Below are 26,278 nucleotides of genomic sequence, written 5' to 3'. Positions count from 1 at the left end.
CCGTCTCAGAATAGTACGAAGGCAAAAATGTTGCAGCGAGCCTTCTGAGGTGGCGTGATGAGATAAGACATATTTAGGGGTGAACAGCATGCACAGAGAAGTCCAACACAAAGGAAGGAAAAGCCCTTTGGCTCAGCTTCAGCCTCCTTTACATAAATAAGAGGGTTGTGTCTGTGAGTGTGTGCATGTGTGTCTGTGTGTGTATGCGTGTATGCGTGTGTGTGTGTGTGTGTGTGTGTGTGTGTGTGTGTATGATGAGTACGGCTAAGGAAGATTAGAGCCTAAACAGGTATGACTTGATCCTAGTCCAACATAGTTCCAATAAAATGAGTTTACCCTTGAGAGCAATTCTGTAAACTTGACTGTATATCACGTTTTCGCCCCTCTCACTACCTGTTATTTATGTACGTGTATGGAAAAGGCATCATCACACCTCACATGAAGCTTATCTGAAAAAACAATTCTTCACCCAAAAGGAACACATCATTTGTTCAGATTGTAGTACTGTTTGCATAGTATTTGCAACAAGTAGATGAGAACCATTGGTCTGCATTAGTAAGCAGAAACTGGACGCAGCACCAAATTGTCAAATGCAGATACATAAACTGAGCATGAAATCACGGTTGGGCTGTGAGAGAGAGATCTACCTGAGGATAAGCCTTTGGTCGTGCTCTGGGATTTATGCATCTCTGTCTCTTTCAAGCTGAGGTCCTCCTGCATGGATCTGAGCTCGTGGGCGGTGATGGAGGAGATCTGCTTCAGGCGGTTCATGTTCTGCAGCACAGACATGTGACAGGAGGACATTTATCTGGCTTTTCGAGTAATAAATAATTCTTGACTTTTTTTATTTCATTAACAGTATTACAGTATTACACTGCTAACAAATAACACTGTTATTTACCACTGTTTACCACTTGACAGCTCTGAATATCAACTCCCTGCACAATGAGTGTAAAACAAAGACCAGGTTTTACCTCAAGTGTTACAACACTGAGCAAAAAATCAGAAATCACCCAACATCCCTTACCCTGCTAGAATGTTCCAGAAGAGCCACAATGTTTGACTGTATCTGTTGATTACGATCCACTTCCTGGCTTTTGGTCTCATCAAATGTCTCTAGAAAATCTGCACCCAGGCACAGTTCAGAGTAACCACTGGTTGATTTAAATTGGAAAACTTGTATGCATTTTTATCAAGGAGCATTGCACATTACTCACTGTCCATATTCTCTTCCTTTTTCTTCAGTTCCTTGTACCTCTGATGTCGCTCTCCTGGTGGGATGCACATTGATCTTTAATCAACTTCATATGCTGGACAATGATGGATTGCAGGAGGCGTATGGAACAGTTTCTAATGGATTCTAATTTCTAAATGAAAGTTGATGGGATTCTGCAGGATACAGGAGAGTACTACAGCTTACCATCTGGCATTGAACATACAAGAGAAGCCATGTGGAAAAGAAGAAAATAAGAAACCAGCTTTGAATATTTCTACTGAATGTCAAAAACAGACTTTGTATGTTTAAACAAGAACAGACAAAGAGCCTCAAGTGCTCACTTCCCCTTTGCTATGTAGACATCTGTGCATTTACAGAAGAGTCTATACGCTCACAACACCTCAGACTCGCTTTTCTGTCAGACATTTTATGCAGTCTATTGTTCCAAGCACCAAGCCCCCATTAACAACAGGGCCACTTAAAACCTGCTTCCATCCATGTCTCCAGACACAGGATGCTGGAATCTAGTTTGGAAGCCATCCAGACACTGTTAGGGATTTATGGCCTGTTTGTCGTGTGGGTCAACGGAGCGAGCCTGTCTCCTCCCAGAGTCCTTAAGAAGCATAATGGCACCTCTACACAACACAAATACAAACGACTGGGCCTCTGTTAGTGGTTCAAGTGGGGGTCGCTGGAAGTACCTTGGTGCTCCTCCATGTCGGTTTCAAGCTGCCGCATCTCATCACTGATCTGAATGGTTTTCTCCCGTATTTCTGTCAGCCTAAAAATTGTGATTATTAAAGTGATGAGAGGGGAGGTGTGTTGGTCACTTTCCTGGCTGTCTGAAGGTTTTTTAATTAAAAACAAGGTAAAAAAAAATGGTGCTGTAAAAAATACATACTGTCTTTCCATGCTTGCTATTTCTTGATTGTCCTCTTTTACCTGCAGACAGAAAGATCAAAATCTTAATGGTACTGATTGGAGGCTAGTAACCAGGCCTGTCAAATGTGAAACATAACAATTTATCCAAAGTTTTATTCAACATTAAAGACAAGCTCCATCAGCAAACAGGATACTCATCAGGATGGAGTATGGAAGGAAAACAAAAACTGTTTTCTGTCATACTGGTTTTCATATTATGGCAATCTGAAGAAGCTCATTGGAGGAAGAGAATGTGGCTTTGTTTGCCTGGAGCTATTTAAAGTATTGCGTATTTGCCTGACCTCTTCTTTTTTTTAATCTATCTTCTCTTTAGTTGCCGAGATAATGATTCCCCCCTGTGGAAAAGCAGAGAAGACCCTTGCCTGCTTGAGAAAGGGGTAAGAATTGTAGTTTAACACCCAGGTGATTAGATGTTGTTCATAGTAGAGCGGTAATGACAGATCTATGGTTTTAGATTTACAGCATTTATCAGAGTGACTTATGATCAGTGGTTACAGGGACAGTCCCCCTGGAGACACTCAGGGTTAAGTGTCTTGCTCAGGGACACAGTGGTAGTAAATGGGGTTTGAATCTGTGTCTTCTCATGGGCCAGTGTGTTACCCACTTTTTTGTGTAATATATCAATTCTTATAGCAATTCTGATAGCAATGATAGCAGAATTTTGCATCTGCGTCTACATGAATATCCCTAGTTTGTTAAATTGTGTGATTAACAGGGGAAAAAAAAGGTCTGACTCAGGAAAGCGGCCACAGTTCAGTGTCCCCACCTGCTTGAGCAGCCTCTCCCGCTCCTCCTGAGGAGAGCCGAGGTTCTTGTCCTCAGCTAGCATGGCGTCTCTGCGCAGCTCCAGCTCCTGCAGCCTCTCGTGCAGCAGCACGGCCTCCTGCTTCACCTGGGACTGAGCCAGCTCCTGGCCGCGGGAGAAAGGGGGACACATGCTCACTTCCTGTCTGAACTACATCAGATACGCACTTCAGCCAATAAAACTCAAATACTATGGAAAAGGAAATTCTCATTGAGGCGTATGACATGGGTGTGCTTCAGCAATGTTTTCTAATTAGTAGACCAATTTTAACATAAACCTTGGTTTTTGATAGTATTAAGAAATTCAAAATAAATAATGACAATGTGAAAGATCTGTGAATATTCCCCTAGAATAGATGAATATTCAACAACAATGAAATTCAAACTGTAATTCGTTTGGACTAGGCAGAATTTGGTGCCATACCGGGTGTTTCATACATAGCGCCCATTGCAGTTTGTTTAACCAGATTGAGGGAGCTGAAAGCCATCACAACATTGAACCCTTCAAAATGTAGGTCTTAAACGGAGAAAATATATATTCCTTTCAGGCAACACACCTTTGGTTTGTGCCAATGTTTCACTGATGCAAGACAAGTATGCCACTATAAATCACAGTGGGAGAAGAGGCATGTCAATGACTGTATGATCTTATCAAAGAGAGGGCCATCTTCACTGTCTGATGCAGGGGATATGGGTGGGACTATATGAGTGCTGAAGATGTGGGATTCTGCCAGGTCAGACTCACCGCTTCAAAAGCCTCTTTTCTTGCAATGAGGGTGCCAAGCTCCTCCTGACGAGCATCAAGGTCCTGAGGAGCAAGGAGGCATCAATGGCATAATTCAGCCATGTTCATGCACTTCCCAAAGCAATGCCACAATCTCTTTTTTTATCAGTAATATCACGAAAAAGAAAGCATGAAAAAAGCAACAACTAATGTATCGTTGATCATGAATGTGTTGCTGTGGTCATTACTGACCTGCAAAAGTTCCTCATTAGTGGCCTTCATCTCAGCATACTTTCCCTGTTTCTCAGGGGACATCTTTTTCACAATGTCATCAGCAGCCTGCTTCTCCTTTTCAATTTCATTTTCCACTGCTTTAATCATCTCTTCTTTCCTGAAACACAGCAGACAGAGCAGCAGTTTACATGATTTAAAAAACCACATCTACATAAACAACTTTATTTAAAATGTTTAATTATCTATGAAGAAGTACAAAAAAGACAAAAGTATAAAAGAACGAGAAGCAAAACAAACATTGAGAGAATTTGACCCATCTGGTTTCATGGCATAACATGGCAAATAATTTAAGACCTTCTACATATTCCAGACAACTGTGACTCTGTGGTCAATCTTTAGCTAGACCGTAACGTCTTCCTTTTATTACAGAGACCAAAGGTCCTTTCAGTTGCAACTCCAGTAACTAAACTTTCACACTTTACACTTTTCACTCCAGAAGGTAAGATATTATTTGATATTGCACAGGAATATTTTTTATGTTTTGAACCAACAATATGAACACTACCAGTAGAATGTTTATTTAATTTGTTATGCATATAGAATTAACAGAATGGACGCTAAATAATATCTATATCCTGTTAATAAATGATCTCATGCTGTGAGTTTAAAGTCACTTGGGGTAGTCAGGAAATTTTTAAAAGTTGTTCTACATGATACAGCTAATTTAAATCACACGCCAATGTCAAGCTTTTGAAACTCAGGCCATGGCTTCAAGGATGCAAGGCCATCACTTACAGAGTCTTTCACTCTTCTGTTACACAACATAATTGTTTTATATATAAATATTAATGAAAATGAAAATACAGAGTTTAGTTTCATACCACTTGAGAAAACCCTTCAAATCTTATCTCCCGCTCTGTGCAAGGTGAGATTCCATGGAGCATGTGATATTGATTCCCAGGGCATAAAGTGCATGGTTGCTGACTGCAATCAGTCAGTATTTGCAACCCGGGGAAGAAACAAGCGGCTGTCTTCAGCTCAACCAGAGGGACAATCCACCAGGGCCAAGGAAAATCTGGCTCGATCAAAGAATAGAGTGAAGCTTTGTGCTCAATGCCAGCTTGTGGGGGCCATGAGTATCTTTGCGGCTGATGAAGATAAAAACCACAAAAAAAGGAGGAGAACGCAACCGGAGGACAACAAGCCCATGATGAAATGTCTCTCCACACAAAGCCCCTCTTTGTATGCTCTTGTTCCGACTGTGTTCTTACTACAGGGTTAGTGATTATATTAAACAGGAGTCATCTCTCAGCGGCAGGAAACATCTTCCACAGTGCAAATGAAAAGATATCTCCATTAGAGCCTAGATGCTCTTCGCAGTCTGTAACGTGCTGAGGCATTTTCTCCCTCTGTTATGCTGCTTCAGATAACGGAAGAACCATGGCCATGAGGGGACTACTGTTTCTGTGTGCAGGATTGCTGGCAAATTCAGAGAAAACGCTGGGGGACAATGTTGAGGTAGGTGTCTCGAATAATAACACAGTAATGTGCATCAATATATTATATTATTTACAAAAGTAAGTTGCTGTGACCGCTGCAATTCGTCTGCTCCTAATTCAAGGGAGACTACAGCAACAGCGCGTTGAAAGACGTTCCTCAACTGCCACAGAATATCACTAAACTGACACTGAGCGCCAACTTCATACAGCTGACCCAGAAAGACGTGGAGCACCTCTCCACATGCACCAGATTGTCCGAGCTCAATCTGAATGACAACAACATCAGCGCCATACCAGCCAAACTCTTCTCCAGCCTCCCGCAGCTGAGGATCCTCAAAGTCGCCAACAACAGTGTCAGCGTAGTGGAGCCCGGGGTCCTTTCCGGGCTCAACAAGCTCATACAACTCGACCTCTCTCACAATCAAATACGGCAGCTGCCTGTGGCTGTGTTTGCTGACTTAAAGGTCCTAGAGACCTTGAACCTTCGTGGCAACAGACTGCAAACACTTGACAACAGGGCCTTCGAAGGACTGACCAAACTACAGCAAGTCACTCTCGGGGACAATCCATGGAATTGCTCTTGTGCATTTCTGAAAATGATGAAAACGATTAAGTCAAGTCTACCAAAAGGTAAGTGATGTCATCATTTTATCATGAGGTGATCTTAGCATCATTTGTCAATCCTTGATTGTCAATAGTGGTGGTAGTAGCCTAGTGGGTAACACACTCGCCTATGAACCAGAAGACCCAGGTTCAAATCCCACTTACAATTGTGTCCCTAAGCAAGACACTTAACCCTAAGTTGCTCCAGAGGGGGACTGTCCCTGTAACTACTGATTGTAAGTCGCTCTGGATAAGGGCGTCTGATAAATGCTGTAAATGTAAATGGTGATACTGGAATTAGCAAGATTGTGCTTAATGTAAGAACAGCGACATCTACTGACAACAAAACGTACTAAAAACAAGAAAATGTGGTGTCTGTGTTTGTCTCTAAAACAGATACTACACTATCTTGCAAAAGCCCACCAGAACGGACTGGTAAAAGCGTAGTGGACGACAGCAACTGTGTATCAGCGACAACAACAGCTTCTCCAGTGCGTAGGACCTCTTCTCTCCCATTAAAAACCAACAAAGCTGAGAAAATCAGCAATGGCACCGTCTCAGATAAAGGTAGAAATGAACAGTGTACGTTACCAACTCGACTTAGATAAAAGATGAATTCAGTGAACTTGATCAGTGTTTGAACATTTAAGAATGCTTGTTCCTGTCTTTCAGCTAGCAGTTCTGGTAATGGAGATAAAGGAAGCACCAGTAACCCTGCTCTCCCTCAGCCTGGGAACAGCTGGAAGTTTCTGTTGGGCGTGGTTGTCATTGCCCTCAGCACCTCGGTGCTCATTGTGTGTGCAGTCAAGTCGCCCTCCTGGTACAAGCTGCTTTTCAACTACCGGCACCAGAGACTGCAAGAGGAAGATGAGCATAACATCTTCACCAGGGCCCGCATTTCAAACTTCAGTCTGGAGACACAGCAGACTGAGACCAGCGCACAAGAACTGGATGGGGAGCTGGACATCCACGAGCTAGATAACGAGGACGGGTTTATTGAGGACCGCTACATAGAGCCTGGAGACTACAAAGACCAGGGTGACTCCTGAGACACTGAGCTTGCCGCAAATTACCAAGTGGGAAACGAGTGATGACAGCATCTATGAAATGGAGAATTACGGCAATATATTAAAAGCTGTGAAAAGTCTACATATAGATTTATCCATCTGCTCTCATCTAGGTCAACATACGTTAACCTCAGTGTTGTTTTTTTCAAAGACAATTAGAGTAGCAAGGCTTTAACAAACGGGGTTCAAACACACAGCTGAGGAGTAGAGAGGTGCGAGTTCACAGACCATTAGTCTACTAATCCTCAGGTTGTTGCCTTAAGGAGCTGCACTCTATCAAGGACCAGTTTGACATGTATGCTTCCTTGGAATGCAGGCGCTACAGACAGCAACCACAGATGCACGGTTTAACTAGTCATTATTCAAACATGATTTAACATAAGAAAAAGAAATCGCATCGATGTTCTGATCTATTGAATAAGCCACGACAAGGCAACCTTGCATGACAGGACTAACCGAGCACAATTTGATGTCACTTAAACAACTGTCACTGACACAGCTGAATGACAAGACACTTAAGGTACTGCAGAAAAGCTAATATTGATTCATACTGAAGCCAGAATAAATCTCTATATTACTTACTCTCTCCTTTCTGTAAATATCACTTCCATAATTTTGGCCTCTTTGTCATTCTGGGCTTTCAACTAAATGAAGCAGAAAGAAAGGAAATATGCAAACCATTCATGTTATAATAATGCATGCATGCCATTTAAGAAGCCCGTTATATTTGCAAAATGCATTAGCTCACCATGTTGATATCATTCACTACTTCTTCCATGTCAGTGTTGGTGTTCAGTTTGTCAACAAGCTAGAAAACCAAAGGTTTGGTGATTTAAATGAAATATCCGTTGAAGACTTTTCTGGCGTATATTTAGATATATTTACCATATTATAATCTGCTAGTTGTCCCTGAAGGTCTTTAATTTCACCAGCCAGCCCCTCGGCTCTGAAAGAAATTATTAGTACATCCAATTATGAAAGCATCTACAAACAGACATATGCATCATTACAAAGGCATATTTGCACTCATTTTTTACTGAATATGCCCCTACCTCTTCTCGTATGAAAGGTAAACAGAGTTCTCCTGGTTGAAAGTATCTATTTCCTTTTGCAACTTGCTACACTCTGTTGTAAGTTCAGTTATTTTGCTCCTGAAAATGACAAATAAATGATAAACAAATTACAGCATAACATAATCGTCCTCTGTAACGGCTAGATGGCAACACTACCTACCTGAGTAATCCAAGGTAGTATGATTTATCCAGGATCTGCCTGTGGGGCCCTGGTTAATTAAGCAAGTCTATTGATTAAATTAAGTCAACCGGAATCATAAAACAAATATGCATCGCTTTGCACAATACCAACCTCTCATGCCAGTCTTCATCCCACTGAGGCCCTGCTGAGTGACAGGCCGGTCAGCAACTTTTATCTGGGCAGTGAGGACCCCTGGCGTGGTGACAGGCTCCCCTCTTGTACCTGGGCGACCAGTTCCAGGAACCATCTTTGCAGCAGACACAAAAACATCTTGTGTCAAGGCGTATTACCACACAACAATCGAAGTATGAAAAATTCCCCATGTCCTGTGCAATTTTCACGCCACCAAGGTGCACACAGTGACCGTACTTACAACTTATCCAGAACTCGTCCAACTCACCCCAGTTCCAACGCGGACTGCAGTCTGCGGGGGTCGGATAGCTGTGGGTGGTCGACCTGTTCCTGGAACCAGAGGCCCCCGACTCATGGGTCGACTTGTTGGTGGTCGTTGGCTTGCCATTTCTCGTCTGCAATTCAATTCTGATTAGAATTAAGGAAAGAACCTCATAATACAATCTGCCCGGCTGCTAAGGTCACAAAATAATCCTCTGTTGAAATGTTGCCCTTAGATTACAGACAAAATTAAGCAGCACATTCAACTAGTAATATGTTAAGCTATGAATAGAAAACTAAGTAAACACTAGCACGGAGAGTAGTGCGTAAATAGCAAGCAAACTCTTGTCAGCAGCTTGCCATTCTCCACGGAACGATGCAGCAATGGTCGAGAAGCTTCTGGTAAAAATAATATACACGAAACGTAAAACGCGACGCACACTTACCGCGATGTTGCCCGGGCTAGCACGTTAGCTTAGCGTGCATCCCACGGCCCCGGTACGTTTCCCACTCTCCTTGTCGCTCGGCAACAGTGAGGGCGGGACTCCAGCTCACGGCGCCCTCCGCTGGTCAAAGGCGGAACAACAGGACAGCCCGCCTACGTCACCCGTCACTGGTACTGGTCCTATAAATGTTTGTGCGCAAAGACTCTTATACTTATGTATTGTTGGTATGGTGGTATGACAGGTCGTTTTTTTTTAGGTTTGAGAAACAAGAACCACAATATTTGTACATTGTTAGAACGCGCGTTTAAATGTATTCCAGAAGGGGGCAATATAGTCTCATTCACTAACTATGGCATTTGACTGCCCAAATCTCAACTTCTCAATCGCTATTGCGTCACGATTTACGAATCACATGTGTGATAGCTGAATGAAATGTGATTCAATTGATTGACCTTAACATTTATTATTACTTACGATTATTGTCATTGCATTTTTTTTTATTAATTTGTCAAGTTAATGAGAACGTCGACCTGTGCTTATTTTGTCGCGCAGGAGTCGCAAGAGTGGCCGCTCCTGTTGCCACCAACCTCCGTCCGTCGTTCCCTTCACGTTGGGGGATTTTGAGCCCTAGTGCGCATGCGCGCAGTGCTCCGCCTCGTTCCATCGGGATAATCGTCTTCCCAGCTGAGGAACTTGGCCCGTCAATGAATTATATCTGATTGTTGCTTTGCCTATCCTCGGTATGGACTCTCAGAAAGTAAGTACCCGAGCGCGTTGCGCCCCAGCGGCGTGTGTGTGTGTGTGTGTGCGCGTTGAAAGTGCCGTGAAGCTCCGGGGCCGCGCCGTTAGTTGATGCAGCGGCGCTTCCTGACGCGACTCGGTTGTAACTGTAGCCTGTGAAATATCTGTAATAACGCGCCGTCGCTCCGCTCCCGCCCGGATCTGGGTGGCGCCCGTCCGAGTTGACGTGTTTGCGGGCTTGGCCCGACCGCCGTCGCCACACCGATGTAATTCCATTGCGTTGGACGCAGAAACTCGTACTGCTGCGCCGCATGAATAGGCCTCTCTGCAGAGGTTACCATGACCCTTCTGGTTTACCCAGGACCGTGCACTTTGTAAACTAAGACATATTGTTAGAGTAACCCGTGTTAAAGTTGCATTACGTAGTTCTTTCGAGAAAGGGAAAGAGGCCGGTTCCTGTTCTCCACTGCAACGTAGCAGGTGCATCAATGGCAGAAGAAGGCGTCCAGTGGTTGGTGACCGCTCCATTCTATAGAATTAATGATGGAATTAGAATTAATTCAGCTGTCGCCGGGCCATACAGGGAGTGACCTCATGCAGGAGAAGGCCAGCAGGCCGCTGGGGTGTACACATCTCCGTTGTGGCTGACGTTTCTGTTCTGTAAAAGCAAGTGGTAATAACTTAGTAATAAAGGCTCGTAAAGGCTCGTGGGTTGTGTGTGAGCATGGCGGTTCCTACGGTTGCAGTCTCTTGCATCATGGCCACTGTTCTGGTGTGCTGCTGTGTGTGTGTGTGTGTGTGTGTGTGTGTGTGTGTGTGTGTGTGTGTGTGTGTGTGTGTGAGAGTTGCAAGCCAGAAAGAGTGCTATGGAAGTAGATGTGGGCTTAGGTCTAGAGTTAAACGTGTGAGTTTCCCTTGAGCCGCCGTGCTCCGGCTGCTGCTGTTTTTGTTTGATCTCACTGTTGAACAGGGCTGATGGCAAGGTGGAATCTTGTGGCAAATTGAATTGAATGTTTCTTTTCTTGGTTTTGCGCCATTGGAAACATCAGGAGGTCGGATCTGCATCCAGCCAACTCAGGTGCTGTGTAGACTGTAACCAGAGGATTATTGAAGTGGCTTTTATGGCTCACCAGGAATAGAATCCTGTCCTTTCAGCTCCGCCCCTTTGTTTCCTGCACGTGTCTGAGCTTCTGTAACAGGTGTTATGTAACCTCATCTTTAATAACTTTGTCCGTGTCTTAATGGTGCTCAGACAATCTTAGAATTTGAGTGTGTGCTGCATAATTCCAGAAGGATGGACATTTCTTGGTGTGCTAGAAAGCTGAAATTTTTAAGTATGTTGCATTGTTTGGGTATATTTTGGGTAATTTTTTTTTGCAATTTACCTCTAAAAATGATTACTTCTGTATTTTACTGAGAACGCATGTTATATGCATACCTGAGTATTTTCATCTGAGTAATATTTCTTCTAGATAAACAAACTAAATGCTGATCTAAAACCAGTTTAACCGTGCCATGTTCCATGTTTGCTGTGTCCCTCAGGGGTGCTTAAACAGAGATGGTCACAAGTGTGTCACATCTCCAAGTGTATCGAGTTTCTTCAGCCGTGGTGATGCGGAGAAAGACCTCTGCCCCCCTCTCCGTCAGGGCTCACATGCATTATTAATCCCTGTTGTGGTGCAGATGGAACCGTACTCAATGTGGCCACAGGAAATGAGACCACGCCTCCTTTTTTTACTGGGACAGGCTATTCTGCTCAGTGTTTACCTGATATCTTCACAGGAGGGCGTGGACACTAACCTTCACCTTTGAAGCATTCAAATACTTCCCCCGTCACCTGATTTCCTGGTTATACTGACATATTGCCTTTTTTTCAGACTATTGGATTGCAATTAGGATTCTTCTGTGAATCAATATAAAGTAACTGTTCACTGAGGAGGTTAAATGGAGCTTACAGATCCCCTTACTGAGGACAGAGAAAAATATATTCTTAAAACAAAGCCTGTATTAAGTATTAATGTAATTTTGTGTGACCTGTGAGGTTTTATTTTATAAGATAAACTGAAATAATCAATAAAAATTGCTAGATGCAATTTTTGCTGGTCCCTCCATCGCTAAAGGTAAAAGGAAAACATTCATCTAGACTCTTCTCTGTCTTGGCCCCTCGGTGGTGGAATGAACTTCCCCTCGAGGTCAAAACAGCTCAGTCACTGAGCACCTTCAAACGACAGCTCAAGACCTGCCTATTTAAAGAATATTTAGATTAAATTGTAACTCTCTTGTTGTCGAACTTGTGTACAGAATCTACAACAAGAGTGAATAAAAAGATTGTATTCATAGTTGGGGGTCCTAGTGAACCCGAATTGATCTCTTCATCGATGGTAACTTGAAAGCACGTTGTAAGTCGCTCTGGGCGTCTGCCAAATGTCGTAAATGTAAAATGTAAATCTAGATGTCACTTTCACTGTTCATTGTAAACATCCTAATCCTGACACTTCTTGTGTTTTTCTGATGTTGCCCAGTGTACGTCAGTGATGTTTGGGGGCAGTGGTAACTTATTTGTGTAAGGAAGAGGACCCGTAATTGGAAGGTTGCGGGTTTGAATCCTGAAACACCAAGGTGCCACTGAGCAAAGCACTGTCCCCACACACTGCTCCCCGGACCCCTGTCATGGCTGCCCACTGCTCTCCAAGGGTGATGGTTAAAAGCAGAGGACACATTTCAATGTGTCACCATGTGCTGTGCTGCATTTTTTTTCACTGACAATCATTTCATATATATCATATATACATACTTACTTACACAATTAAATTGTTTGTTTCTAATTAGTCAGTAATAGCAATATATGTAAAAAAAAAAAAATAATGTTACCATATGTCAGAGGAAATTAAGATGTCCAAGTAGGTTGAAAGCAGGCCTGAAGGAAAAAAAATATTTTAATATATTTAAAACTATGGATCAGCTACACTGATTAATAACAATAAACAGTGTTAGAACTGGTTACAGTGTGAACATTATTGTCTAATTCTACTCCAGTTGGTGTTTTGCTTAGTTTGGTATGCATGAAACAACCTGACTGTTGACCCTACACTCGGCGGTACATCTCGGCGGTATTAACAACTGCAGTGAGGAGTAGGGGCTGTGCCAGATGATGATTTAAGAAATGCAGAGCCAGCCATTTGATGAGTAAGTCCAATGAACAGCGCTCTCCTCGGCTCACGTGGCTGCCCAGTTAACGCATGGCTTATTATATAGGGCAGGCAGAACAAGCCTTTAAGGATAATTTTGCAAGGGTGATCTGGAAAAAAATCTGAAAATGAAAGTAAAGCAATGCTGTGGTCACAAAACTAGGTCAAAATGGTTCATAGGCAGTAAAATTTAAATTGGGATGTGAGATTTTCTCAAAAACGTATAATCTCAAAATATTATTTGGCCATTGGTGGTCAAGAGCACAATGTCTTGACATAGTAATACACGTTGGACATTCAAACCAGGGCAGTTTTACAGTTATCAATCCATCAATCTTGGCTCAGTTTCTTAATTTTATTTAATAGACCAGTAAGCCAATATATTTTATAAATGTCTTTTTTCCATTTGTCCCCCGGATGCAGCTAAATCTGAACTGAGCTCTGATACAACATCTAGTCTCTGCTGGATGTTTTATATTTTGTAGAAAGGTACAATTGTAGGTACGTAAATCTAGTATATTTAGTTAGTATAAAAGTAAAAGGATTTCAGCTGAATCTTGTGCATTTCACCATCCAGTTTACCAGTCTGCTGCTGAAGTATCCAAATAAAAATTAAATATGCAAGGCTTCTCATTCATTTGTGTCTGGCATTTGTTTCTCCTTCTGAACAAGAGTTTTGGTTGATTTATTATTGTGCTGCCAGGTCAGTGTAGTCCATCAGGTTGGAGTGAGTTTACAATATAACCAGCATGTGATTGCATGATTTAGCCTGTACTGTGATCCATCTGTAGGTGTGTTGGTGAAACAATGCACTATGCTGGTTTCATGAGAACGATGATGTTGCTTAGTGTGCATGACTGCAAATATTCTGTGTGTTTCAGGAGGCCCTACAAAGGATAATCACTACGTTAGCAAACAAAAATGAAGAGCTGCACAATTTCATTGAAACTCTTAGTCACTCTTTGGCCGGACTTCAGGTAAGGAACTCCTGCTGGGATAGCACTGAGAATTATTACTTTTTTGTCCCCTAAAATGCCGACTCTGCTGGGCTCAGCAGCCCTCCACTAACAAAGGTGATGGACGGGGGCAACTCATTTGAAAGCACCTGTCATTTGGATAAGGTGTGTCTGTTGTGACATATTTCCTTGGTCCACGTTTAAATGCCATAGGTCAACACCACGCAGGTCGTGTCTGACTTAGAGGAGGAATTTGACACAATGTTCTCCATTTTGGATGAGATGAAGGAGAGCATGACCAACACCATCAAACAGGAACAAGCCAGGAAGTCACATGAGCTTCAGGTAACAGCCACATCTGCACTTGCTGTTGCAAAATCTGACGCTGATATTGAGGTTTGGTTCTGCACTGTTGTACAGTTGTTAATTACTAAGGTATTATTAATTAAAGATTTAAAAATTAAAATATTTCTAAGTTTTCTTAAAATTACCATTGACCACGGCAACACTTGTGATTACGGTTTGAAAACAATGGCTGAACCCGGAGCTAATTATCTGTATTGGAGTAGTGGTGGCCTAGCGTGTAAGTAAGCACCTCATAAGCAAAACAGCCAAGGTGCCACTGGGGTCCCCTTACACTGTCACCACACTCTGCTCCCCGGGAACCTTTCATGGCTGCCCACTGCTCACTAAGGGTGATGGGTTTAAAGCAGAGGACACATTTTGTTGTGTACTCCATGCTCTGTTCTTTCTGTGTATCACAATGACAAAAACATTTTTTTCATTAATGGGGCTCATTATGACCCAAACACCTGTCTGCCATGCTGCAGGCTGGCGCAGTGGTCCAGATGAAAGCAGGAGCTCAGATTTTGTCTGGCCCACTGAGCCCCCTGCTCTGACCAGCCCTGGTGATCTCATCAGGCTGCTATGGCCATTCCCTGCCCAGTCCTCTGAGTCCATTGTGCAGGAACAATACAAGTGTGTGAAATTAGCCCAGATGGGACAGTACTCATCAGGAGCTGGGCCTGTTCAGCCAACCAACGCCTCGAGGCAAGGATAGATGCACCAACAGATGATCTTTTAGCGTCTGTTCACTTACTTCACACTAAATTTTTGGTGTTGTGTGTAAAGAGTCAGGTTAACAGCCCCCCAACAAAGGTTGCTCCTCATCCTCACCAGTTTCTCATGTGAGTTTATTTTTTCAGTGCATTTCTAGGACCTACACTGTGACTGGTCATCTTCAGTAAGCAACAGGGGGGTAAAGGAGAAAATGGGCCATGTATGATGCTATTCCAGAACATGTCAGTTCAGGAATGGCCTAGATCAGATGGAGAGGTCGCCCACCTGCCTCCAGTCAGACGGAGCGATGATAAGTTTGGATAACAGCTGCAGTATTACAGATGCATTAGTATACCATTGCTCAAATAAATAAAGGCTAAACAAAAATAAATCATCTTAGATGTTAGTGATGAAATATTCTTATTAAATACTATAAAATATGTTCTTTACATAGCTGAATGTGCTGACAACAAAATCCAAAAGTGGAAAAACACTCTACAGGCTGATCCAACTTTGATGTATTATACTTAAATCAAGTCAAAATGAGGCTCAGTAGTACATGTGGCCTTCACGTGCCTGTGTGACCTCCCTACAACGCCTGGACATGCTCCTGATGAGGTGGCTGATGGTCTCCTGAGGGATCTGCTACCAGACCTGGACTAAAGCATCCGCCAACTCCTGGAAAGTCTGTGGTGCAACATGCCATTGGTGGATGTCCCAGATGGGCTCAATGGGATTCAGGTCTGGGCAACGAGCGTCCCAGTCCATAGCATTAATACCTTCGTCTTGCAGGAACTGCTGACACACTCCAGCCACATGAGGTCTAGCATTGTCTTGCATTAGGAAGAACTCAGGGCCAACTGCACCAGCATATGGTCTCACAAGGGGTCTGAAGATCTCGGCTCTGTTCCTAATGGCAGTCAGGCTACCTCCGGTTGAGCATTTGGAGGGCTGTGTGGCCCCCCAAAGCAATGCCACCCCACACCATTACTGACCCACTGCCAAACCGGTCATGCTGGAGGATGTTGCAGACAGCAGAACGTTCTACATGGCGTCTCCAGACTCTGTCACATCTGTCACATGTGTTCAATGTGAACCTGCTTTCATCACAACCCCCACCTGTGGATGTCGGGCCCTCATACCGTCCTCATGGAGACTGTTTCTGACCGTTTGAGCAGACATATTTGTGACCTGCCGGAGGTCATTTTTGCAGGGCTCTGGCAGTGCACCTCCTGTTCCTCCTTGCACAAAGGGGTTGTTGCCCTTCTACGGCCTCCTCCAGATCTACTTATGTACTGGTCTGTCTCCTGGTAGCACCCCCATGCTCTGGACACTACGCCGACAGACACAGCAACCAACTCGTGTGGGTTGTAGACTCCATCTCATGTTACTAGAGTGATAGCACTGTCAGTGTTCAAAACATCAGCCAGAAAGCAAATGAGAAGTGGTCTGTGGTCACCACCTGCAGAACCATGCCTTTATTGACTTGGAGTTATATTTTGTTGTTTAAGTGTTCCCTTTATTTTTTGAGCTGTGTATTTCAGCACTTGCAATAATCATCTAGAACTCTGAATATATTGCCTCAGGCCAAGCAATTGTTGCTTGAGTGGTGAAGACACAAATTCTTGAAACTCTCTAAGCAGTCTCACATTTTCCGTTTCACAGAACCAACTAACTCAGAGCACGAATGCCTTGGAAAGTGCAGAGGAGTTGCTGGAGTTTGCCAACAATGCTCTGGATATCAGAGATGAGGAGGAGTTCGCAAAGGTGAGAAAGTTGCTCTGATGCCCTGTCGCTGTCGAGCTGAGGGACAGCTGTAACAGCTGTTCATTTGTAAGCATTTATGACATATGATGGATGTATTCCCATATGGGTTGTGTTTATAGACACATAATGCCTGGGTCATGTTTTTCATCATGTAACTGGACCCCATTTTTGAGCTGGAAGTCTTGGTAAGGTTTCAAAAAAGTGCATAGAAATGTTTTATGGCACAAATAAACTGACTAATTATTTAACTACCGATTCCTAGCAAATAACACAAGGTTCTTTTTCTTTAATCTGTGCTAAATCTGTGATGTGTAAGGTGAATAAAGACTGATTAGGCCGACGGAATAAGCAGGGAAAAGCTATAATCTGATGGTCCTCAGCCTCCTGTTGTTGTGTGTGTGTGTATGTGTTTCCATGTTTCCACCAGACCAGCTCAGAGCTGAGTTGCTTGCTCACCCCTCCACTTGCATGGCTCTACTAACGGCCTTTCTTCTCTCCCCTCATCCTCTTTGTCCTTTCCCTTCTCGCTCCTGAAAGGCTGCCAGGCAGATCAAAGATAGGTACAGTATCCCCTTTTCACGTCTCTCCTCCTAAGTGCAGCTGAGTCTTTATGTTAGAGGCTTGTGAAATGCACGACTCGAAAGACACTCAGTCTCTACAGCGCCATGGTCTTTTGCATGTTTTTGCATACTTAACAAAAGTGAACATAGGATAAAGAACCTATGATGTGCTTTGTAATATGAGCCATATAAACATGTCAGGTCTGTGATGTGGATGGTTTATGCAGAGTGTGTATGTGTTTTAAACATGCGTTTTTGCTGTGAGTGAACTTAGAGTGACCTTTTATTTGAGCATGTCCGCTTAGTGCCACCTTAGGGTGGTAGACAGTTGCTTTCAGCTTTTAATATGAGTCATGCATATTGGAGTTATGCTTTCATAACAAACCTATTGGCCATCAATTCAAAATGATGATCATGGGGCTTTCAGAGGGCTTTATTTTAATGCTGCCAATCAACCGTAATCTTCCATGCAGTACATCTTCTGAAATGAAGTGAATGAAAGTGAGAAGGAAAGTGATAAACCAATTTCACAAAATAATAGAGTACAAGTGTCCCCTTCAACTACTAAGTCATGCTATAAAAATTGGTTTCACCATATGACACCACATCACCATTTCTGTTGAGTGAACTCTTCTACGCTAGACTACATTTTTCATGAGATTCTAATATAATTTGACAAAAGAATACGCTAGATATGCTTCATGTGATGTTAGCGAACATGCTACCTCCACCAAACCTTATCTGTGCCATTAAAGTAGAGCCCATTATCTTCAAACACGTAATGCTAAATGATCTGTTGATCATGTTGAAAACATAATAAAATGGTTTTATTGTGAATCCTTGAAGAGTAACCATGGCTCCAGCTTTCCGATTGACAATGAAGCCAAAGGCGACGGACAACATGACGCATCTCATGGTGGACTTTTCCCAAGAGCGACAGATCCTCCAGAATCTCAAGTTTCTTCCAGGTAAAAATATATCTCGACATCCCACAGCATTCTCACAGTGAACATGCTAATGGTAGAGGACATTTGCTAAGCCTACTCTGGCTTGAACGCGGCTCATCACTTATCCATTTGTGACATTTTAAACAATCACCCATCATACTGGCATACTGAAAATTAGTGTCCTGTATTATTTTCTCAATAAACTACAATCCTAATAACCCCACTCCTACAGATTGATTCAGACCTATTTCCTGCTTGCAGAGAGCATGCTTGCTGTTTGTTGATGCAGAAGAGGTTTTCTCTCCTGAGGTTATTCCCATGATGTCAGAAAGCATTCTAATGAGAAGTGTTGGCTTGAAGCATGGAGCCGTTTTTTCTTATTTTCCATTCTGTGTTACATACTCTCAAATAAAAGGGTCCAGCTGTTCCATAGGTACCGGGTCAAAAATATTTCCGTACGGCAGACAGAAATATTTCTTTATTTACTCAGATTTTTTTCTAGTCTAGTTCTGTCAGCATTGCTATTAAAATTGGAAGGCAGTTGGGCTGCTTGGTTGTGTGCATGATGTTATGTGCAGTGACTGCCCGGCTTGCGTGGAGCCCAGGCCAGCTCAGCGTAACAGAAGCATGAGCATCCCAGAGGGAGTTCAGACTAACAGAGCCACAGATGCCCCAAAGCTGGGCACACAGCAGCTAAAAATAGCACAGGAACAGAATTGTAGATCCCCTCTCAGCAAATGGGATAGGAGGGGAAAGGGGCGGGGTTTCAGGTATGCTCATATGATGAGGCAAGGCCCTCATTCTCCCTCGCTCCCCAGGCTCGTTGACGGGCGTTCAGTCCGGCGCTTACATTGTGTATTTTAAACTGGGGGCTCCTCGGGACAGAGGCTGTAATCCTGTTTGTGAAAGCAAGTGTGGGCACACGTGTGTGTTTTCCACATAGTCACGGTGAGATCTTCCCTTATTCCTGCAGCGCTGAGGCTACTGAACTTGCTCCGTGAAGCATGTGCTGAATAGGTCTTGTGGTAAAGCCCGTCAAGTGCTGTCAGAGCTGCGTCGAGCTGGAGCTGAGCAAATTTAGAAACACAAAACCTAACCCCTATCATAGCCAGCCGACGGTAGGTATGAGGGGCTTGGATTACAACTCAGAATGCTAGAGTACTATGGTGAGTCTCCATGAAAAAGCATTTAATCAGTCACTTGCTTGGTTGTGTTTGGTGGCATAAACATGGATGATCTATTTTCGCCAGGCCCATCAGTCGTGTGTATTGCTAAAGCATTGGGGATGTTTTGTGTCACGTTGTCTTTGAGAAGAGTTCCTCTTACAGTACCCTACAGACTGAAACCTGGTTTTACTGGTGAATTCACTGAAACACTGTATGACCTTTAGTCCTTTTTATGACCGTCACATTTCATAACAGCTTTATGTTTACTCGGACTTTCACCAGATTAAAAACACACCCTAAGATTTTCAAAGAAAATGCTCATTATACTGTATTATCATCCATCTGAGGATTTCTGATGTGATATCTATATTAAAAACAGCCTCAGATAAATAGTTTAATTATACAGTGCACCATTAAATTAAAAAAATGATCAAGCTTTAAGATTGATAATGGATCTTCAGCAGATTTTCGTTGTGCTTACTAATCTACAATGATGGCCAGAAGCCTCTTGCCTCCCCCTCTCTCTATGGCAGGAAGCTTCATTCAGTCCTTGTCAGTGCACCATGCAACATAAAGGGCTTTGGGATTTCTCAAAGGCGGGGTCAAGCTGCTGAATGGTGAGGGCCCTTGGGGCATCTCCATGACAACAGCCCCACCCCATCGAGGGGCAAGAGTTACCCTTAACTTGTTTAGTGTTGCCGGCTCCACTGGTGCATGTTCAGATTTGTGCAGCGGCTGCTTTTATCAGATTGAAAGATCTTAAAAAACTTGAGACCTCTTCACAAGGTTTCTCAGGTTTTTAAGAAGAGACATGTTTTATTTAAGCTGTGCCCCAGCTGTATGAATCTCAGCCATCAATAGGAGCTCACAAACCAGCTCATTACTGGCAGCTCAGTCACCTGCTCTGTGTGATGATGTGGCCATTTTAATGGTAATGAGGCATCTGTTAAGCTTCTTTGCCCCCATTTTAAATGAAATCAGATCAGAGAAAGAAACTGGTAAACATTGTTATTATTGTTTATTTTAAAAAATGTAGGTTATCGCTAATATATTAACAATACAATTCTGTAATTATATGCAACTTTGTCCATTTGCAGTTCCTCGTGCCCCAGAGATTGATGTCCAGGACTGTTTGGTTGTGGACAACACTGTCACAGTGTCATGGAAGATGCCTGTGGAGGACAGCAAGATTGATCACTACATCCTAGAGTTTAGGAAATCTAACCACGAGGGCCTGCCCAGGGTCAAAGATGAGCACAGTTGGGAGGTTGTGGACAGCATTAAGACCACAGAATATTCTTTAACAGGTATGGTGAGCGGAGGAGAGCTTTAGATTAAAATATCTGACATTAAATAAATGGTTATAACATCCATAATGTGTTTTTCTAATGCAGGTTTGAATTTTGATTCCAAATTCATGAACTTCCGGGTCCGAGCCTGTAACAAAGCTGCTGCAGGGGAATACTCTGATCCTGTCACTTTGGAAACCAGAGGTGAAACATTTGCCCACTAATGATTATAAGTAGGGTATCATAGCAGCCAGGTATCCACTGAGCCTTGTCTAATGAGCACTATGGTTATAAACCAGGAAGTGAATTTGGAGAACATTATCACACAACACAATGATTATTTATTTATGAGTATTTAACGCGTATGGTGCTCTGACTCATTCTTTTGTTTCCTTTCCTAGCGTTCAACTTTAGCTTTGATTCGACGTCTTCACACCTCAACCTGAAAGTCGATGACCGAAGTGTAGAGTGGGACCCACAGGGAGGCAAAGGTCTAGAAAGCAAAATTAAGGGCAAGGAGAACAAGGGCAGGTGGGTCCTCAGGAAACATCTACTTCATTTATTCATTTATTCTGGTCAGTTTCCACATATATAAATTTGTCATTGATTTCTACCTGTAACCCAAAGACCCTGACATCTAGTAAGCAGAGCTATAGTCTTGTTTTGTCCTCTTTCGCATAGATATAGTTTTGTCTGCTCCGGTCATCCCCAGAGGAAATGAGCCCTTGATTACTAAGGGAATGCTGGAGGCTTATATTTTATTTAAAGTGAACCTTCCAGGTGTAGGGTGTCAGCTAGCTGCTTCAGATGTGTTCAGCATTAGATAGTTCAAGAACTTGATAAAAATTATTCAAATTTAAAAAGCCAATATAGTTTACATTTACAATGAAAACATTATTTATTCAGTGTTCATTGAGTTCTGATCTTTGATCAGACGTTGATTCAAATATGACATCTCCTACTTGTATTATTACCTATAGTTGGAGAATTTATAAATGCCAATGTAGGAAAACATTTAAAAGCACTCCGTGAGTGCCAAATAATGAATTGTGCTCATTTTAACCCCTTTAACCGCTCTGGTTTTCTGTTTATTTTCATCCACCAACAGTGCACACCTTACCAATCTGAAGAACATGTCAAGGTGACCTTGTGCCTCTTAGCCTTAGGATTTATCTTAGCAGGCTGCATTAGCTGGAGACTGCTGGTGGAGGCTTTCGCACAAACAAATGCTGGCTTAGACTGCTGTTTTATCCAGCCCCTTCCAGGTCATTGTGTTTACAGACACAGACCAACTGCTGAGTAAGGCCCATTGTCGACTGACTGTCTGCAAACCTGCCTCTGAAGGAGCTGGATAAAAACTACTTATAGGTGTGTTTGCAGTGGGTCAGTTACTGATGAACTTCCTTTGTTGTACAGTATAACTGGCAAATTGTGAAAGTTTTGTTCGAATTCTAAAGAGTTTTCCTGTTGGCCAGTTCTACCTGAGAGTGAGTGTGTTCCTAACACTTTTTCTCTTGAGATGCCCCCCTTCCTTACTTCTTTTGTAAGAAATGGCAACGACAAAAGAAAAGTAATCCGTAAATTGCAGTGCAGTAATCATACAAACATTTTTTCATGCCTGCATCCAATGACTCTGGTGAGTAAGATTCATGAATCAGTAGTTTGTGTAGTTGTTTTTTTTTTTTTTTTTTTTCTTCAACACATCCTGTAGAAAACAATGTGCACATAGGTCATAGCATATGCTCAGGCGGGACATTTAGCTGACTGCCGGAATGGGCTAAAATAAAGTCTAAAATAACATAACAACCCTGGAGTATGCAATGCCCTTACTTCTGAGATACGTTGGGATATCCTGTCTGTTGACTGGTCCCAACACATTGTGTGGAATATCAGGCCAGCTGTTCTACTGTTGCTTGCCAGTTTGTGGCATGTGACAAGTGGGCAGTCCGGGCTGGGCTGTCACCATGGATATACTCAGCATTTCAGCAGCTGCCACATCAGAGTGATTCATGCTCGCAAATGCGCAGACATATGTGCACTTTGTTTATAAGTGATTTGCCAAGATGTGCGGCCGCCACACAATGCGCATTCACTCCATCTTTCCCTTGTTGATGGATTGCGTCCTAAATCACCCATGAGAGTTAAGGGCATGTAAATACTAACCACTCTCTGCTTCATTTGCAGTAAACATGTAATTACTACAAACACTACACAGTGGTCACCCATCAGCACCTTCATTTCACCTTTCAGCCTCAACCCTAAGTATTCAGATGAATGTATGTCTTAGAAACCAGTACAATCATTCCAGTTTTGTTGCCATTTCTTTATTCTTGATCTGTCTGAAGGCGTGTTGTGAGTGAGTTCTTTGACTACTTACATCAGCACGAAGCCTGGGTTTGACTAATGCTAAAAGTAGAGAGAGCGATTTTCATTGAGGTGACTAGACTTGTTGGTTCTTGTTGCTGCAGAAGCGGAACGCCATCTCCCAAGAGGGTGTCAGCCACTCGGTCACCAGCAGTGAGAGGTGGCAGGGACCGCTTCACAGGGGAGTCCTACACAGTGCTGGGTAAACAGTTCCATTCTCAAAAGTATTTGTGCGCTCCCTATTTCAACTTACACATACACATACTTACACTTCAAAGCATTGAGGGCAGTGGTGGCCAAGCGGGTAAGATCGTGGATTCAAACCCAGAGCCATCAAGGTGCCACTGAGGTTCCCTTGAGCAAGGTACCATCCACAGGGACCTTTCGTGGCTGCCAGCTGCTCACAAAAGGGTGATGTGTTAAATGCAGAGGACACATTTTGTGGTTTGCACCATTTGCTCTGCTTGCTGTGACATCACAATGACAAAAACAACAATTGTAATTCATACAAAACTATGATGTCTTATTAAGCAAATACTCCTATATTCTTTCAGATGTTCTCTAAACAGAAAATTTGTGTGAATATGTTGCTCAGGAGACACCAGCATTGACTATGGGCAGCACTATTGGGAGGTCAAGGCTCTAAAAGACGGCAAGTCCTACAGCATTGGGGTGGCCTTCAAGAACCTAGGCAAGTTTGACCAGCTTGGCAAAACGAACACATCCTGGTGCATCCACATCAACAACTGGTTACAGAACTCCTTTGCTGCCAAGCACAACAACAAGGCCAAGACTCTGGAGGTCATCGTGCCTGACCGGATAGGAATATACTGCGATATGGATGGAGGTGAGTTTGAAATCAGGAATGAAGCTGAGATCGCAGAATCTCTGCTCAATTATATAGTAAATGTAATAAATTATTGTATAACTATAAATAGTTATATACAGATGCTGCAGTGTTGAATAACTAATAGGGCATAAACAACCATGCCCCAACCCTAATGACAGGTTTGGCACTAATGGAATGCTTGATAAAATGCAAATTTGAGCATTGAGGATAAACTAAGGTGGTGTGGCATTGAAACCTACAGCTGTGACATATTGACAGGAGGGGGCATAATCATCCAGGGTGCATGTTGTCATTCGTCCCTATGGGCTCCTCCCTTTTTGTCAAGCAAAAATGTTCTGAGATTTGGAAATTATACACATATCAAGAACAGGCTGGGTGGGTTGTTTATTCCTACATCTAACAAGCATTTCTTGTCTTTATTTCTATTGGTGGTATTATCAAATATGTACCATATAAGTATAGTGCCACCCAGGAACTGGAAGGTTGAATGGTGTACATTACAGGGAATACTATAGTCCACTGGTGACTTTATACTCCTTGAAACTGGCAAAGGTCATTGGACACCTCTGTATTGTGTGTCAGTCATCTCTTTTCTCCAAAGGGAAACAGCGCTCTAGAATAGATTAACATAAACTAGCCTTTCATTTCCGTTCTGCAATAGGAGTAGAATTTCCTTAATCTCGTATCTTGCCTGAATAGTCAACAGAAAGCGCTTTGTATTATTCTCTGCTAAGTGATTTTTTTCATCTCATTGCAGGTCAGCTCTCCTTCTACAATGCTGAAAACAAGCAGTTGCTTCACACTTTCAAGACAAAATTCTCCCAGCCTGTTGTACCAGCGTTCATGGTAAGAATGAACTAATCGTTATTTTAAGACCAGTTCAATGGTATTATATTAATTTTGGAATTGGAACACATATCACAAAGGGCACATCTATATTTTGGTCAGGTTATATGTAGCTCACAGTTAAATAAAGCCTGACCAGTTTGTCTGGAAGCCAGGGTATGTCATAGTACAGTCAGATGGGTCTTCTCAGGCAGGACCATGTGTTTATTACTTCACTATGGCTTTTAGGCACTAAACCTCATAGATATAAATGTCAGACTGAGAGGAATTAGCCTTTGTCTGTGATTTGCTGTCCAGCTATTTTTACTGGATTTTAAATACACTGTTTCTCTCTCTATGAATAGGGTAAAATGAACCCTGTGAAGACATATTACTGATTTGATTACTGTTTTTAAATACAGGTATGGTGTGGTGGGCTGACCTTGTCCACTGGGCTCCAGGTCCCCAGTGCTGTGAAAAGTCTTCAGAAAACTGAGAATGGAGTGGGTGGCTCCAACAGCAGCATCAACAGCATGCCTCAGTAGCCCAGCGTCAACTGTGAACTTAATTTCTGTGCCAGGAAGACCTCCCCTGTGCGCCTCCTGGAGTGCACTGCACCCCAAACTGTGTCCCTGTTCAGTCATACAGGAAACTGAGCCTTGTCAGATGTTGGAGAAGCCTGTCTCGCTTCAGTTTGAATTCACTGAAGACCCTTTTCCTCCAATTGAGAGGTCTTTCTCTCTATGCATATTTTTGCATCAGGGGCACTGACTGCTTTATCAGGGAATAGATGAGTGCACTTTGTCTTTTTCTTTCTTTTAGTTTGAAATTGTTATTTCATTTTTTATTTTCCCTGATATGAGCACATACTGGCATTGAACTCCACTGTCCCTTACTAGTTGTGTTAAATATACCCATATTTAGTCTAATTTGTATGTGTGTGGGTATGTGTATGAATGACTGTACAAAGAAATGTATGCATTTATATATGGACATGTGTGACAGTAACCAAGAGTATCAGTGATCTTTAACTTTTAATCATATATCAGAATTTTTTTCTGTTTGTTATGTACAGTTCCTGCTGTTGGCTAACTTAATTGGAGGATATTTGCACAGTGTATTATAGTTAGTGCTGCTTTTTACATTCTCCTTTCTTAATCTTCTTCCATCTCTGCCTCAGCCATGCCCCCTTTGAAGTAGACTGGGATGTGGATGTTGGGTTTGTAAAACTGGATTTCAGAGTGTTTTATACTATTGCTGATGAGAAATTGTGCTGTTTCTAATGTTTTCCAAATTCTGGCCCATTTGTTTTGCCCTCTTGACAAAATTATGTATGACTTATGGAGATGTTGACCCATCCCTGAAATAAATCAGCATTTTTGCA

The 26,278-nt window shown here is 42.7% G+C and overlaps 3 protein-coding genes across 11 annotated transcripts in view; 2 read left to right on the top strand and 1 right to left on the bottom strand.

Annotated features, from left to right (window-relative positions):
- Window positions 1-10,485, bottom strand: part of ift74 (intraflagellar transport 74) — a 14,694-nt gene extending 4,209 nt beyond the window's left edge. The window contains exons 1-17 of one of the 5 annotated variants that reach the window (XR_003749047.1): window positions 9,183-10,472; window positions 8,744-8,870; window positions 8,455-8,590; window positions 8,323-8,371; window positions 8,142-8,240; window positions 7,975-8,035; window positions 7,838-7,897; window positions 7,672-7,733; window positions 3,939-4,077; window positions 3,708-3,770; window positions 2,925-3,068; window positions 2,118-2,158; window positions 1,918-1,997; window positions 1,421-1,423; window positions 1,218-1,271; window positions 1,028-1,125; window positions 648-774 (exon numbers count right to left, since the gene is read on the bottom strand). Coding sequence is in view for 4 of the 5 variants with exons in the window: in XM_028971432.1 (XP_028827265.1) it covers window positions 648-774; window positions 1,028-1,125; window positions 1,218-1,271; window positions 1,421-1,423; window positions 1,918-1,997; window positions 2,118-2,158; window positions 2,925-3,068; window positions 3,708-3,770; window positions 3,939-4,077; window positions 7,672-7,733; window positions 7,838-7,897; window positions 7,975-8,035; window positions 8,142-8,240; window positions 8,323-8,371; window positions 8,455-8,590; window positions 8,744-8,863 (1,336 nt within the window). In the remaining variant the exon portion in view is untranslated. Of the gene's footprint in view, window positions 1-647; window positions 775-1,027; window positions 1,126-1,217; window positions 1,390-1,420; window positions 1,424-1,917; window positions 1,998-2,117; window positions 2,159-2,924; window positions 3,069-3,707; window positions 3,771-3,938; window positions 4,078-7,671; window positions 7,734-7,837; window positions 7,898-7,974; window positions 8,036-8,141; window positions 8,241-8,322; window positions 8,372-8,454; window positions 8,591-8,743; window positions 8,884-9,182 lie in introns of those variants that run through there. The other 4 variants (XM_028971432.1, XM_028971433.1, XM_028971435.1 and 1 more) reach the window with 4 other exon arrangements.
- LOC114785335 (leucine-rich repeat-containing protein 19-like) lies at window positions 4,793-7,169 on the top strand. 2 transcript variants are annotated; one of them, XM_028971441.1, is made up of 5 exons: window positions 4,793-5,197; window positions 5,347-5,438; window positions 5,542-6,049; window positions 6,419-6,604; window positions 6,695-7,169. In XM_028971441.1, the coding sequence occupies exons 1-5, from the start codon at window positions 4,894-4,896 to the stop codon at window positions 7,069-7,071; spliced, it is 1,467 nt and encodes a 488-aa protein (XP_028827274.1). In that variant the 5' UTR covers window positions 4,793-4,893; the 3' UTR covers window positions 7,072-7,169. The 2 variants fall into 2 exon arrangements, with proteins under 2 accessions (XP_028827274.1, XP_028827275.1); XM_028971442.1 differs by having other exon boundaries at window positions 4,795-5,197; window positions 6,419-6,589.
- On the top strand, window positions 9,799-26,278 carry fsd1l (fibronectin type III and SPRY domain containing 1-like). 4 transcript variants are annotated; one of them, XM_028971438.1, is made up of 14 exons: window positions 9,799-9,939; window positions 13,993-14,088; window positions 14,281-14,412; window positions 16,792-16,893; window positions 17,431-17,453; window positions 18,300-18,421; window positions 20,664-20,873; window positions 20,961-21,059; window positions 21,257-21,386; window positions 21,964-21,996; window positions 23,327-23,421; window positions 23,815-24,066; window positions 24,827-24,915; window positions 25,317-26,278. In XM_028971438.1, the coding sequence occupies exons 1-14, from the start codon at window positions 9,925-9,927 to the stop codon at window positions 25,437-25,439; spliced, it is 1,521 nt and encodes a 506-aa protein (XP_028827271.1). In that variant the 5' UTR covers window positions 9,799-9,924; the 3' UTR covers window positions 25,440-26,278. The 4 variants fall into 4 exon arrangements, with proteins under 4 accessions (XP_028827271.1, XP_028827270.1, XP_028827273.1 ...); XM_028971437.1 differs by having other exon boundaries at window positions 23,324-23,421; XM_028971440.1 differs by lacking the exon at window positions 21,964-21,996.

The sequence above is a fragment of the Denticeps clupeoides genome, chromosome 3, assembly GCF_900700375.1.
Source record: "Denticeps clupeoides chromosome 3, fDenClu1.1, whole genome shotgun sequence".
Taxonomy (NCBI): domain Eukaryota; kingdom Metazoa; phylum Chordata; class Actinopteri; order Clupeiformes; family Denticipitidae; genus Denticeps; species Denticeps clupeoides.
Note: the sequence above shows the minus strand (reverse complement) of the source record. Positions and strands in the feature narration are given on the sequence as shown.